At 36.9% G+C, this 14,350-nt stretch overlaps 1 protein-coding gene across 1 annotated transcript; it reads right to left on the reverse strand.

Annotated features, from left to right (window-relative positions):
- Positions 1-3,113: 3,113 nt before the first annotated feature.
- LOC111347352 (RING finger and CHY zinc finger domain-containing protein 1) lies at positions 3,114-14,346 on the reverse strand. Its single transcript, XM_088739828.1, has 10 exons — positions 14,220-14,346; positions 11,357-11,476; positions 10,646-10,764; positions 10,193-10,271; positions 8,761-8,805; positions 7,895-7,953; positions 7,508-7,537; positions 6,640-6,760; positions 5,182-5,205; positions 3,114-4,592 (listed from the first exon to the last, which is right to left on the reverse strand). The coding sequence occupies exons 1-10, from the start codon at positions 14,262-14,264 to the stop codon at positions 4,281-4,283; spliced, it is 954 nt and encodes a 317-aa protein (XP_088595954.1). The 5' UTR covers positions 14,265-14,346; the 3' UTR covers positions 3,114-4,280.
- Between the last annotated feature and the right edge of the window lie 4 nt (positions 14,347-14,350).

Below are 14,350 nucleotides of genomic sequence, written 5' to 3' on the forward strand. Positions count from 1 at the left end.
CGTATATCAAGCGCACAGTGCGAAAAAAAAAGCAGGTTTCCTTATATGGCCGCAGCCCATCGGAGAGATTCAATGAACCTCACCTACCTCTTGTGTTTTTGTTGTTTAATCACAAATCATCTGACAGTTCTTCAGCTCCTTTGATTTTCAGAAAAACAAAGGTTTGAAAAATTTATTTCTTTTAGCAAGATAACGAAGACCTGTTGCATTCCCAGAGCAAATCAGAAACAAGGATCTCTTTAATTAAAGCACTTTTCGATCGTGCGTCACAACGCAAAAACCAAAGCGATAACATAGGCCAATGAGAAGAAGGGAACTTACCCCAAACCAAAAAGGACATCCTCGACCAATCAGAGTGCGAGAATCTCCATTATCTCCTGAGGAGTTATATTATTAAATGCCATGTAGTCGTTTCCGTTATACAGCTAGTTTCTCAAAATCGTTATTTAGTAACTTTGAGAAACATATACATACATACAGATTAGGATGTTCCCTATGAACTCTTTTATTTACTGGTGGACATAACCAAGCTTATTTTATAGATTAATTACATTTGTTTTAACGGTTAAAAATTATTTTAATTTGTTGACGATTAAGGTACAAGCAGGTCCTCCACGTGGCTTGTAACGAACGGTCGATATTTGAGTTTTTCTCATCATGTGGAGTGATTTGCGATGGCGATGTATACACCTTTATTTTTTTAACGTTTAGCACCCAGATATTTCAAACTCAGTTTATATTGACTTGTTTACCTTGTAATACGCGTAAATAGTTTGCGAGTAGTCTTGTTTTAGAGCCCCGCACAAGCAATCCAATTGCAGATGAAATTAAAATTTGTGAATTCGTTGAGTTTTGTAACAAACGTCTTACCGAGGTTTTCGTATTTACCGCAAAAAGCCTTTTTAACAACAAAGACGGTAAAAACGAAAAACTCGGTAAGACGTTTGTTACAAAACTCAACGAGTTCACTAATTTTAATTTCATCTTTGTAGTCCTGTGACAAACAAGGCAAATTAAAAGCCTTTTTAACAACAAAGACAAAAACACTCACAGATCCAAAGTTGTTTACAAAGGAGATTGTTCTTGTGGCCTTGATTACATTGGCGAAACTGTGAGAAATTTAGTAATACGTATCGCGGAGCATTCAAATCCTACTCACACCTCTGAACCTGCAAAACACTTGCGGGAAAATCCATCATATTCTTTCACTTGGCGTCTTCTCTCCTCAGCAGAAACATTACACAAGCGTAGGATCGTCGAAGGGCTAATGATCCAACAATTCCACCCCAGTTTGAACAAACAAGTTATTTCTTATGTCTCCAAACTTTTCCCATCGGGAATCACATAAGACATATATATGTATCGTGTACAGACGGTCATTATTTTCAACCCTGATGATGGCAAACAGCCGAAAACATTTGGTTTAAACATTTTAATAATTTTTTTCCTAATCCTTTAGACTTGTATATAGATTATCTTTTATTAAGCGAACATTATGGACACGATACAAAGTAATAGAAAGAAACGCTTAACGGGATTTGCGGTGATCGCTTGGGTGATACCCCTTACAACATCGGTCTTATTTCACTCACTAGAAGTCGCTGGTATCGTCAGTGGGGTCGTTCGCGTTATCTTTATCAGTATTCAGTTAATTTTCTTTATCTTTCTGGTGTACTTTTATTGCATGGTTTACATCGAAATACGAAAACGGAACCGAAGCCAAATCAACCAAGTCAATGCTCTGATTAAAGCAAAGATCGAAAACAGAATTGCCTTCACGACGTTTCTGCTAACAGTTGCCATTTTAATTGCTATCGTTCCCTTGGGGGGCTGCTTACGTCTTAGCACTACACTCCGTCTAAACTCCCTTGTAAATCCTGCTCTGTATTTTTATAGACACAAAAAATACTGGTAGGCTGTAATTAAACTGTTAAGATTCGGTAAGCAATGGGAAATTGAACCAGCGGTTCACATGGGTATCCGTGAAAGACGACACAGCCGATTCCACTGCGTCTGTAAATGTTACAAGACTTGTTTACTAAGAAAAAGCTCAAGGCCTCACACGGTCACAGTCCTGGATAGCGAACATACACATGGTCGCTGGAACACTGACCGTGTCTAGAGAAGCGGCGGTCGCAGTAACTGATGAAGAGAAGAATGTCTTTCTCATCTTTAATAAGGCATGGAAAACCTTCGTCAAGTGATTCAACCTCTCACTCTAACTGTGATGGTGCAGATTAAACTTACACCCACAAAGAAATCAGAAAAGAAGAAGGAAAAGCTGTGTGTATTTGTAAAGAAGTTCAGAGGGCACAACAGACAAGATAAAAAAACTTGGGACGAATACTCATTTCTCGTACTGGAAAAAAACTTACAAATTGGCGGAGGCTACCTCCCAAAGACTCAATTCAGCACCAACAGTTGTCGTTTGATGGTGTCACTATATAGAAATTTGACAACGCTAACCTTAGCCCGTGACAGGGACTGTTCTTCATGTTTCCTTAGAAGATTTTGCGCGAGAAATGCTGGTACCTAGCCGGCTAGCTAAAATCTCTGACGTTTGACTGCTGATTATAGTAATTGTTTACTGACCACAATCTTTTAAAGGAATTTCTTGACCCAGACGATGAACTTAAATGATTGAACGAAAGTGTTGCACATATTGGGAATTGTGATCAGTAGTTGTGAAGTATAAAGTATTTTATCACTTTGTTGAAATAACTGTTAGCTTATTTTATAGATCAATTGTATTACGATCAAACACTGAAAAATCATCCAAATTTCTTGACAACTGAAGTACAAGCAGTTCCTCCTTCTCGGCGAAGTCCGACGGACGAGTTAATAAAAAAAAAAACGAGCAGGCAGTGACCAAAAAAATTGTTAGCGCGCCGCGCGGACCTCGGAGATTGATGCTCACGAAAAGTAAGTTCGCTCCTTTCCATGCGCCTCACTCCACTCGGCGCACCAACATTTGGTTTTTTTCCTTTTTTCACTTGACGATGCGATTGCATTTATTTCTATTTGCTGATTTTTAATTCGTGCGATGGAAAAAAAAGGTGGGATTGCTTGGAATCTATCAGATGATACAGCTAACTACAAAGACAAAGATAGTCTGACGAAAAAAAATGTCGTGGCACTTATAATAACGTTTCAAAATTTCGCTCACTCTTTTTATCAAACTGGTTAAAAAACGATTGCAATACAACCAGTAGATTGGTGAAAATAAATTTAAATGCGTATGCGTGTTTTTTATCATTACCGTACCCAAAGAGGACGTGTGTTTACAAACGGAAGCGAAGCAGGGAGAGTTTAAATTTCTTTAACATTACTTTAACGGGTTGAACATTTTAAAGATGTACCACAACAATCGACTAAAGCGCCAATTGGCGTTGAGAGAGATTTGAAGCTCTTGAGAAGATTAGAGAGCACAAGCTGGATTTGCTCCTGGTACGCTTCGCGCGCTCCATATCGCATATATATAGGGGAGTCCTTGTTTACAATATTTGCCTCATTAGCATAAGCAATTCAGTTTCTGATGGAGCTAAAAGTAAATCAGTTCTGAATATCGAAAGGTCAAAGTACGATTAACTCGGCCAATGAATACGAGCCTGATGCATTGAATACTTTTTGTGCAACACGGGTTTAAAAACTCAAAATTTTGACATAGAATGGCAATGAATTAAAAAGCGAAGCACCTAAGAAATAAAAACTACGGCGCGCAAAATCCAACTTCACCTTGGGTAGTTTTACTGATTTCCCATTGTTTCTAGTGTTCCGGGAATTATGGTGAAAACGTTGAAAATAATTCGTAAATGGGAAACATGTAGTTCCATTGAGGCAGTCAAAAACAAAACAGCACGCTTTTCTTTCGCAGAAGGTTGTCAATTGTTAAAAACCGAAGATCGCAGTTCTTCGGACTACATTTCGGGGTATAATGACTTCGAGGCTTCGTTTCTCAATGGAGCGGATCATGCGCTTGCGGGACCACCTATGAGGAGATTTTCACGGGTGGTGCTGTATGACTATGGGGGGGGGGGGGAATTAAACTGGTTTCGCCATGCAGGCTTCTCACTGCCTCAGTTTCGAATTCCTTTGGGTCAGTACCTGAGCAATAGTGCATCTTCCCCTCCCCTCCCTTAACCCAACCTTGTTATCAGTTGACAGTTGTTAGGTCATGGGAGGGGGGGTAGTTGCCCCAACGACCCTGGAGCTTTTCCTCAGTTTATTTTGGGCCCAACGAGGTGAAGAGCGTTCTCAAAAGTCTTAATGGTGTGCCTCTATCAGTCTAAAGGGAGAACATTGTCTCTATCACCATCTACATCTAGCACAACGTCTGCTATATTCAGTTCATCACTTATGCTGTCGTCTTGCGGTTGTTGTTGTGTTTCATTTCCATTTGCCGCAGGTTCTTCCTCTCCTCCTACAATTTCCTCTTCCTCTTCTGTTTCCCAGCCCTCCTCGTTATCTGCAGCTGGGTCAGCTGTTGCAGGTCTGGGTACCACAGGGACACCCTCCTCACCCTCTCTGCTAGTGTTGTAGGAGCCACAATGCATGCACTTCAAGCCGAGAACATGAAATTTTACTTTGCTTTCCTGTTAGAAAAAAAAAAGTTTCAAAATATCTGCATGTATTCAATATTTGGATCAAGTATATGAGCAATTGCACACCCACCCCTCCCCTAGCACAACAGTAACTCTCACTTGGGAGGGGTGGGTGCACAGTTGCTCAGATGGTAACTTTGATCTGGTGTCATAATTAACAAATGGTAAACACCACAGCGTACACCATTGAGTTATGGATGCACGCGGGAGGTTGTTAAGCACGAAAGAAGCGTAAGAGTCGCTCGAGGCGATAACCGAGAGCGACTCTAGCTTCTTGAGTGCTTAGCAAACCTCCCAAGTGCATCCATAACTCAATAGTGTATGCTGTGGTGTTTACCATTTGTTTTATAACATAACATTGATACATTGTAGCTAAAGAGTTCCCTTTTATTTAACAAATCTTACGTGACCAGAAAAAACAAGAGCGCGCGGAAAAATACTCTTTGCATTTGCTCACGTCAGCAGCGTACACCCATGGGCAAATGGGGGACGCTAAATTGACCAATCAGAGCGCGCGCTTTACTTTGGTTATGTTATAATTGTTAAATGGGCAATTATGCTAGGACTTCATTGAGCTTACCTTGTTACAATCACGACAGAGAACCTACAATGGAAAAAAGGAGGTAACATTATTATAGCTACAAGTGCAGTCTTAGTCTTTACAATTTACATGTATTCCAGAAGTATCATGTTCTGCATAATTATATAAATTAAATGATAATTATAATCATGGTTCCAAAATAATGCAAAACTCTGTGGACAAAAATTTGTTGAGTGCCACAGCTAATTTCTTTTGCAATCTTGTCCAACACCTATGGAGACCTCATGTACTGAACTGAAGTCCAAGAGCACACTCAAGGCATTTTCAGTACATCTGAGTCATAAGTGTCTTTTGGTGCCACTCCTAATAGTTCAAAGAGATCTCCAAAGAGATGATAAAAAGGGACTGAGACTTTCTAAGCTGCAGATTGCTGAGAAAAAATTAATTGAGAACGGAAGAATCTGTGGTCAAATTTTTAGCAGTTTTGGAGACATTTTCATGTGACAATAGGTTACTCTGAATTCTAAACACCTTGTACGTGTAAATTCTATATACTTTTAAACACTTTACACCCTAACATCTGTATGCATATTCTCCATACTTATATATGCACGATCCTGCGCAGTAAAGCACTATTTGAGCAATAGTGAAAATCAGACCTGAAAAAAATTTCAGGCCTGTACGGGATTTGAACCACTGACCTCTGCGATACTAGTGCAGCACTCTACCAATTGAGCTAACAAGCCAACTGGGAGCAGGCCATCAAATTAATTCGACATAAACCCGTAGATGATAAATCAAACAACAAACATATGAAATACATATAAATTATATGAACTGCGGTTATGAAACGAAGGATCGTGCGAAGGATCGTGCACATATACGTTTCATAACCGCAGTTCATATATATGTATTTCATGTTTGTTGTTTGATTTATCATCTATGGGTTTATGTCGAATTAATTTGATGGCCTGCTCCCAGTTGGCTTGTTAGCTCAATTGGTAGAGCGCTGCACTAGTATCGCAGAGGTCAGTGGTTCGAATCCCGTACAGGCCTGAAATTTTTTTCAGGTCTGATTTTCACTATTGCTCAAATAGTGCTTTACTGCGAAGGATCGTGCACATATACGTTTCATAACCGCAGTTCATATATATGTATTTCATATGTTTGTTGTTTGATTCTCCATACTGCCCTCTGTACACTTCCTATGAGGCTGACAGGAGAATCTTTCTGGCAATCAAGAGCTTCTTCAGCTGATAATCATCAGTGATTCAGGGAAGATTGTAAGGGGTATATCATTAAATGCTAACCACTCTAACTTACGACTCCCAATCACTATAAAATTAATCCTTTTGCCAGTAACTCACCAGCAGCTAGAGGGGGTGAATTAATAATCAGATCTTGGGAGTTAAAAGAGTGAAAACAAAAAAAAAAACAAAAACAAAACAAAAACAAAAAACAAAAAAAAAGAAAGGCTGTAGAACAGAAGCAGCTCACCAGTACATAGAATTCCTTATACTCTTCTGGCATGGGTGTACGAGATATCTCAAGATCCAGCGTCCGCCACATGCGAGTCATATCAATGAGGGACTTGTTACATATTGGGCAAGCGTACCCCCTACACACAGGAAAAATTTGTTCACTGCCTTGATACAAGAACAAGTTTATTAGTGGAACTAAGAAAAAAAAAAAAAGATTACATAACTTGTAATGAAAAGATCCCATTGAATACATGTAAGTAACACTAGTACTGTAAGTTTTTCAGATCCCAAAACATGTAGTAATCCTTCTAGTTTCCCTGAAAACTGATATGTTACCCTCATTGAATTAACTGGGTAAGTTTCTGAAGAAACTGTGGTGCAGCTGTATGTTAGTGGTCATTGGTAGAAAGTTTTTCAATCTATTGTTTCATAATAAAGAATTATTGGATGAGGTTTTTGTGATATCCAGAATAATCAAGGTCGAGGTAAGTGTTCTTAGCTGAAGCTGAAGGCTGAGGCTGATAACACTAACCGAGACCTTGATTATTCCGGATATCACAAAAACTGAATCCAATAACTGTTTTATTCTACATTGTTTTAAAGAAAATACCGCCAAATGCATTATCGCAGTGAACACAGTTTATTTTCGAACACTTAAAAATGTACTGCTGTGTGGTAAACAAATTTTCACTGTTTTTATAAAACAATCAAGTGCAGAAAAGTTAAATGCATTTCTAAAGAAAGTATCACTGAAGAGAACTGTAGATCTTTTAGTATTTTCTGAATACCAATACCATCTTTACTCCTTTATCCCGTTCCACCTGGTTACACCCCAGGAAAGACAAGACCAAACAAAACAAACAAAAATAAAGGAAGCTACGTACCCTGACTCCAGCAACTTGGTGAAGCAAGAGCTACAAAGTAACAATTGTCCTGTCTGTTACCAACTGACATTTTCTCAAATTATGAACATTAATTTTTTGATTGACACTCATTAATAGATGTTATACGTGAGTTCTCCAGGACTAATTACACCACAAGATTTAAATATTAAGGTTTGTTGTCACTGTATAATGTATTGTTTCCAGTCTGAGATTCTCATACTATTAAATAAATCAAACTTACACCTAGAAAAATACTGACATTTTAAGGCTAAAGCCTTTGATGTGATCCCTTGAACTTCTTTGAATAATAAATTTTTCCTTTGATGATTGTGCACCTACAAGAGTTCTGGCAACAAACAAGAATTTGAAGGCAAGGGAGAATCCTACCTGTGAAGTAGATGCCCACACGGGGGTACATGAGATGGTATTCTTGAGGTGTGAATATCCTGATAAAAAAGAAATTATTGTAATGAGTGATTGAGACATTAAATTAAATGTTCTAAATAAATAAAGGGAGTGAGTTTCCAAAGAAACTGTGATGTTGTGTCCTGTGGGGTATAACTCAATAGTTTGGTTTTATCAACTGATTAGATATTAAATGTAAATTGGCCAACATTTCAAGAGTCAGCCCTTTGTCAGAGCATCTTTTGTTGACGCAGGGCCAATGCTCAAAAGGTCAGCTGCATTTCAAGTTAAAAAGTCTGGCAGTGCATAAAAAGCCTACTTTCTGCTCAGCAATTTAAGAACATTCTGATCAAGAGTTTGTGGGCAAGATGAAGCAACTCCTGTGGTCTGGTTGGCTACCCGAGCAGATAAGATGGGGCCTGATCTTGCCTGCTTAGGATTTTCAGCTTTGATCTCCATAAGGAAAAAAAGATTGCATAGAGCTGAGACTACACTGTACAGGTGTACATGTAATACTTGTGCTGGATTGGTAAGGCTAAAAGCTGGAGCATCTAAACGATTTTACATGAGAGGTGTTGGTGAGAACGAAGAACTATTGAGAAGAGAGGGATGGTTGAGAAAGAAAACAAACCCTTGTACCCTTGAGATTTTTATTTAGCACTGACTCAATCACCAGAAGATATCTCTGCTAGGCAAGCTAATTTTTAATACTTAGATGACTGATTTTCCTATTAACAAATTGCAGATCACAACATCAACAATGCTGTATGTACCTGTGAATAAGTCATTTTTAGACAATTCTCTACAACAATACACAATCATTTGATTTAATTTATTAATTTTCTCACCTCATAGCAAATGGGACAATCGGACCGAGAACTCTTTTCAACGCACTGAAACAACGAAAAAAAAAGTCAAGCCGATTGTTAGATCAAGTTAACACAAAAAAATAATGATGCAGTTTTCAATTTTCTTGTTAAGTGTTGTGTTGTTTAACTCAACCATTTATTTAGGACCAAAGTAATACATACAGCAAAACGGCGGGAAAAATACTGCACGTGACAATTCATGTTATGTAAACAACGCATGACCAGAAATTGTCCCATTATGTAATCGCACAGTCAGATACTGTTAAATTTCTCAAGAATGTCAAATTGGCCAAATCAATACTTTTAGCAATTAGATGTATTTCAGCAGCAATCAAGAGAGAGCTTGTTGCATTTTTACATGTTAGTAATAGGATATAAGAGAATGGACATAGAAAAATGTCATATTTAACTTATATACGTAGCATACAGCTACTGTACACTGTATTGAAAGCAGCTTGTGTTAAATTCAAATTTTCAGCCAATTTTTTTAAGTCAATTTTTTATTGCTAATTCAGAAGTTATGTTGTAGAAATAAACAAATCTGATTAGCACTCAAGATAGCGAGAAAGCAGTTTTAACACAAGAAAAAAAATTTCCTTTGTCTGGAATACAGATACTTTTAAATTACATGTAATTAATGGACAATTTTATAGAAGAGAGGTTTTGATTCAATTTGATAACTGTAACAGCTGTTTTAAACCTTGTTTAACCCTTAAACTTCCTGAAGTGATCAACAAGTAATTTCTCCCTAAAATATCTACACATCATGTACATTATCCAGCAACAAGTAATGAGAATACTAAAACTTATATATAACAAAAGAAAAATTTGTTATTTTAAACTAACATCAAAATCTCATAACTAGTTTATAACTAAAGGAAACGTGTAGCAGCTAGAAGGGAGAATTGAAAGTCAGATCTTGGGAGTTAAATGGAACATTTCCATGATCAGTGTTTTTTGTTGACTATATATTCACTATTGTTTAACTCCTAAAAGAGATAAGCCAGGGCTCGAAACTAACGGTAGCCCACTAGCCACAGACTGGTAGAAATTCAGTTTTGGCTAGTGGTTTTCGATTTCCACTGACCAGTTTGGCTAGTAAACAATTAACTGAAATTGTCACAACATCTAAGATGTAACTAGCCACTTGGCTAATACCTCCGGCCCGTAAGTTGAAATGTTAGTGTTTAGCCCTGTCAGCATCTATTTTCTCCCAACACTGTGTCACCCCTGAATCAAACAATACAGTTCTAAGAATAAAGAAAAATGATTGTAAACTCAAGAAGCTCTAAATTGTTCAACAAATTCTCCTTTTATGATCCACACAGTAGAATGTCTAGAGTATAGTGTGGAGAATTTGCATACAGATGTTAAGATGCAAAAGGTTAACAGAGTGCCACAGTAAACTCACCTTATGTGAGTCCTTCAGTTGAATTCCAAGGCACATGTCACAACGATCACAGTGGAAGAAGTTCTCTACCCCACCTACCCTATCATGTGAAGATTTCTGAAGTCAGTCACATGTACACAGTCATGTATCTATATTTATCTGCTATACATCATAATATCATAGCATAATGAGCATAGTATGCATCATCTGATTGATGAATTCAGTTTCCAAGTGGATGCTTTATTGGGTTATAGAGTCCCCATGTAAATAGTTCTGTAATAAAAGCAATTATAGTAAGAATACATTTTTTTTTTTGCAACTCAGAGAAGCTACATGGTACAAATTAAAAGTTTTAGAAATCCTTTTCAATGGTGGAGATAAAAAGAATCTTGCTTGTAGAAGCAATTACTTTTCTTTCAATCAATAACTCACTAGTTATCTCTTCAAAAACAATATTATTAATACTAGTTGTACCTGCAAATTCCACAACCACTGCAATGAAACTGCCCCTTCTCTGTATCATCAAACAAGCGACAGATCTCGCAATAGTATCGTCCAAATTTTATTCCACAGTTTTTACAATGGGAATTGACCTTTGGTGAGAATAATAAATCAGTCAGTGAGTCTATCTCAGAGTTGAAGCAAAGGAAAGACAGTTTGTACATGTACATGTGGTCTATTGGTTAACATTAGAATTATGATTCCTCAAATAAAAAGATCCCATAGCAACATTTTGATCCCAACATTTTTCAAGTTGGCAACATAAATTCTGTGGTCATGTGGCAAGCTCAAAGAAATAAAATTTTTTTATGACACTTATTGTAAAATTCTTTCCCCTTTTCTTCGTAACTGATTGAAGGAAAAAGACTTTGAGCTATAGGGGGTAGGGTGTTGGGGTATTTTTATTTTGTGTGTAATATACACCTACCAGTTTTTCTCCTTTCTGAGGCTTTTTCCCCCCTAAAATGAGAAGGGGCCTTAGGGCACACCAGGCCCCTTTCCTAGATGCACCACTGGTACTACATACAAGTGACGAGGTACAATAATTGTGTGATCAAAATTTGATTTCTCAAGACCATTTTATAACTTTAGGTTACTAAATGGCAACTTCAAAAAAGAATTGAGCTTAGATCACTTCACAGAGACTACCAAAATTAATTTTTTTGAATTAGTAGAATATGTTACCTCTTGGGAAGAATCACACTGAAGGCACTTAAGAGCTTCCACAGTACTTCTGTCGAGTTCATGATCTTCTTTATCATTATGACACAACCTGCAGTTGTAGTATTTTTTACAGCAAGGGGCCTGTGAACACAAACAAAGCAATGCATGTAACTCACAATTCTTACTAGCTAATAATATTTTATTATTTTACTGGCAATGAGAGTGGTTTAAGTAAGGATAAAGGATCACCCACGTCAGTTGGAGCTGGAGCATTATTCAAGTGAAGAGAAACAGGAAAGTGATAGAAGTAAAAGATGAAGAATATTAAGAAGCAAACAAGTTTAATTCTGAAAATGTCGACTGCCAATTGAAACACTTCTTGAGGAAGATCTGTGACATATTCACTGAAATTTTCCTCACACAACAGCAATATAGCATCAACAAGAGTGAAAAACTACACTACGAGTGCACCAAGTAACCATTACACAACATCAGCCCAGAGTGCACTGTGCATTATTCAAGATGGTGGTGATGGGAAATTCCAAGATGGCTGCTAGAACCTTCTTTGAAAAATGATAAAAAATCAGATCCCTTGGTAAGACAATTGTTTAATGTCATATCATTCTATTGAGGAGTGCATTAAGAACATTTTGAGCACTATTTGTTAATTAAGAAGAGTGGAAGTTTCCTTTAAGTCTGAAACAAATAATAAGAATGTTCTGTAATTGTTTTCAAACAACTTATACGTGATGGACAAATACAACAAAAATTGTTACATTCATGATTCTCTCAAAAATACCACTCATCACAAAATCAATTAAGGTTTTTTTCTTTGATGCAACATGATACCATAACAATGCTAGTACCAAGACTAGTACATGTGTAGGTGCCTGTAACTCTAAAATGAAATCAGAAACTCCTTAAAGTTTACAGTCAAACCTCAATTATCCAGACTTGTTGGGACTAGATGAAATAGTCCAAATAATTGAGAATATGAATATCAATAAGGAAGAAAAAAACTGATTAAATTAAGAAAGTGACTTTTAATTCTGAAACAAAAACATTTGCAAATCGTTTTGAAAAAGATATGGTCTATAACTTCACTTTCCCATGTGAATACCTCTACACTCGTGTATTAACAATTAAAATTAAAGAAAAATGTTTTTACATTGGCCTAAAATGTTGAAGTATGCCAGTTTGTTTGTCTTAAAGTGCACCTAAACTCCAAAATTTTTTTTGCTTAACAAAATAAGCATATTTTTGGAGTATTTCTGTGCAAAAATTTTTTTATTTGCTCAAATCTTCAATTTTCTGTGGCCAGTCAAAATACGGAAAATTGGCCACCATCTTGCACCACGACCAAGTTCAAAGAGGAATGGCTCTAGCGGGTAATGTGACGTCAAATTGAGAACAACGAAAGTCTGCATTTCACACATTTTCACTTGTTTGGGAAGGTTGTAGTCTATATTGTCCAAAAATATGTCGACTAAGTGTGTTGTAGAAGGATATGGCAACGTGCAAAATTTGCAATAGGGTATCGCACTTCATACATTCCTCATACAACACACCTAGTCAGCATATTTCGGATAATATCAATGACAACCTTCCCAAACAAGTGAACCTAGCATCAAACATAAGGCCATGAGAATACTAAAAGAAATGATCAGTCTAACTACAGACTGAGGTTCTTATTGTACAACAAGTTCTCCTTGCCAGCACCTTGGGAAAAGTATAGAGAACAGTGTGGAGAATATACATACTGATGTTAAGAGTATTTCTGAAGAGCTTTGGTGTCACCAAGATAACATTTCAAGTCACGCAAATTGCCAAAACTTCTTTGTTTTGAAATAATTGTGCTACAATGCAACATTGCTCAAAATGGTTGGAAATGTGGATTATGTTTCCCTTGTATTTGTGCCACTTCAATTATTATCTAATTAAGATTTAAGTGAAAAAATAACAGACTGAGCGATGATTGACAACTTCAAAAATATCATGAAAAAACAAACAAAAAATAGCATAGCAAGTGGCGAAAATTATTAAGTGCAAGCTACATACAAAGTATATAGGTAAACAATGATAACAATCCTGAGATTTTGCTACGAGAATTTGGCATGTTCATCTTTTCAGACTGTATTAGACGACAGACTGCATTAGGCTACAGGTTCCTTTAGAAAAGGGGACCTTTCATTTTGACACCTCGGCCGTTTTATTTAATAATCTATCAAAGGAACTGAAAACCAGTGACGACTTGCATACTTTTACATCGCGTTTATTTAAATACTTCAAAATAACCGGGCGAAGGCACGCCTTTCGTAATTTTAAATGAGTCTAAGTTTTAAGTGTATACAGTCTAGAATGTTTTGCTATTTTAAACTTTATGATTGTAAATATTAAATAGGTTTAAGTTGATCCTATATAATAATGTATTTAGTTAGTGACAGATAAAGAGCTACTCTTGTGGAAACACTGTTACTAATTAAACCCCCTTACTTACTTACTTACTTCCTTACTACTTTTCCGTGTTTTTTTTTTCCAATATCATAGATTAAAAATTAACTATACTGTTCCTGTATTTGTTGAAATCGTGAGCTTCAGAATAATTCAATAGCCGTCGCACAAACGGCGTCGGATGTTACAGATGTTACGTTGTGTTAAAGGAATCGATGTTCTGCAGTGTGCAATCGATGTTTGGTAAACGATACGACGAGATGAAGCTAAGAAATGAAAAGTTTATTAATTAACAATATCGGTTAACCGGGTGACGCGCATGGTTGTTCGGTCTCACTGAAAGTGGAGTAAAAATTGACTGATGAAGTGCAGAGAGAACCAGATTACCCATGGAAAATTTCTACTTAAAGCCAACAGGAACAGGTTAACTCACCAATAAAGAACAGCGTCTGATGTAGTGAACACAGCCAGAAGACATAGCGAAAGATTTCCCTTTAAGATTTCATGAACGATCGAGATTGGAAACTGAACTGAAACTAAAATGCCAAAGAAGGACGAGATATT

This window comes from Stylophora pistillata, chromosome 11 (assembly GCF_964205215.1).
Source record: "Stylophora pistillata chromosome 11, jaStyPist1.2, whole genome shotgun sequence".
In the NCBI taxonomy this organism is placed as follows: Eukaryota; Metazoa; Cnidaria; class Anthozoa; order Scleractinia; family Pocilloporidae; genus Stylophora; species Stylophora pistillata.

Coding starts and splice junctions, on each gene's coding strand:
- LOC111347352 (XM_088739828.1), bottom strand. CDS start 14,264: ATGTCTTCTGGCTGTGTTCACTACATCAGACGCTGTTCTTTATTG. Junction 5,206..6,639: donor ATAAGGAATTCTATGTACTG/GTGAGCTGCTTC, acceptor TTTCCATTGTAG/GTTCTCTGTCGTGATTGTAA. Junction 4,593..5,181: donor TCTGTCGTGATTGTAACAAG/GTAAGCTCAATG, acceptor TTTTTCTAACAG/GAAAGCAAAGTAAAATTTCA.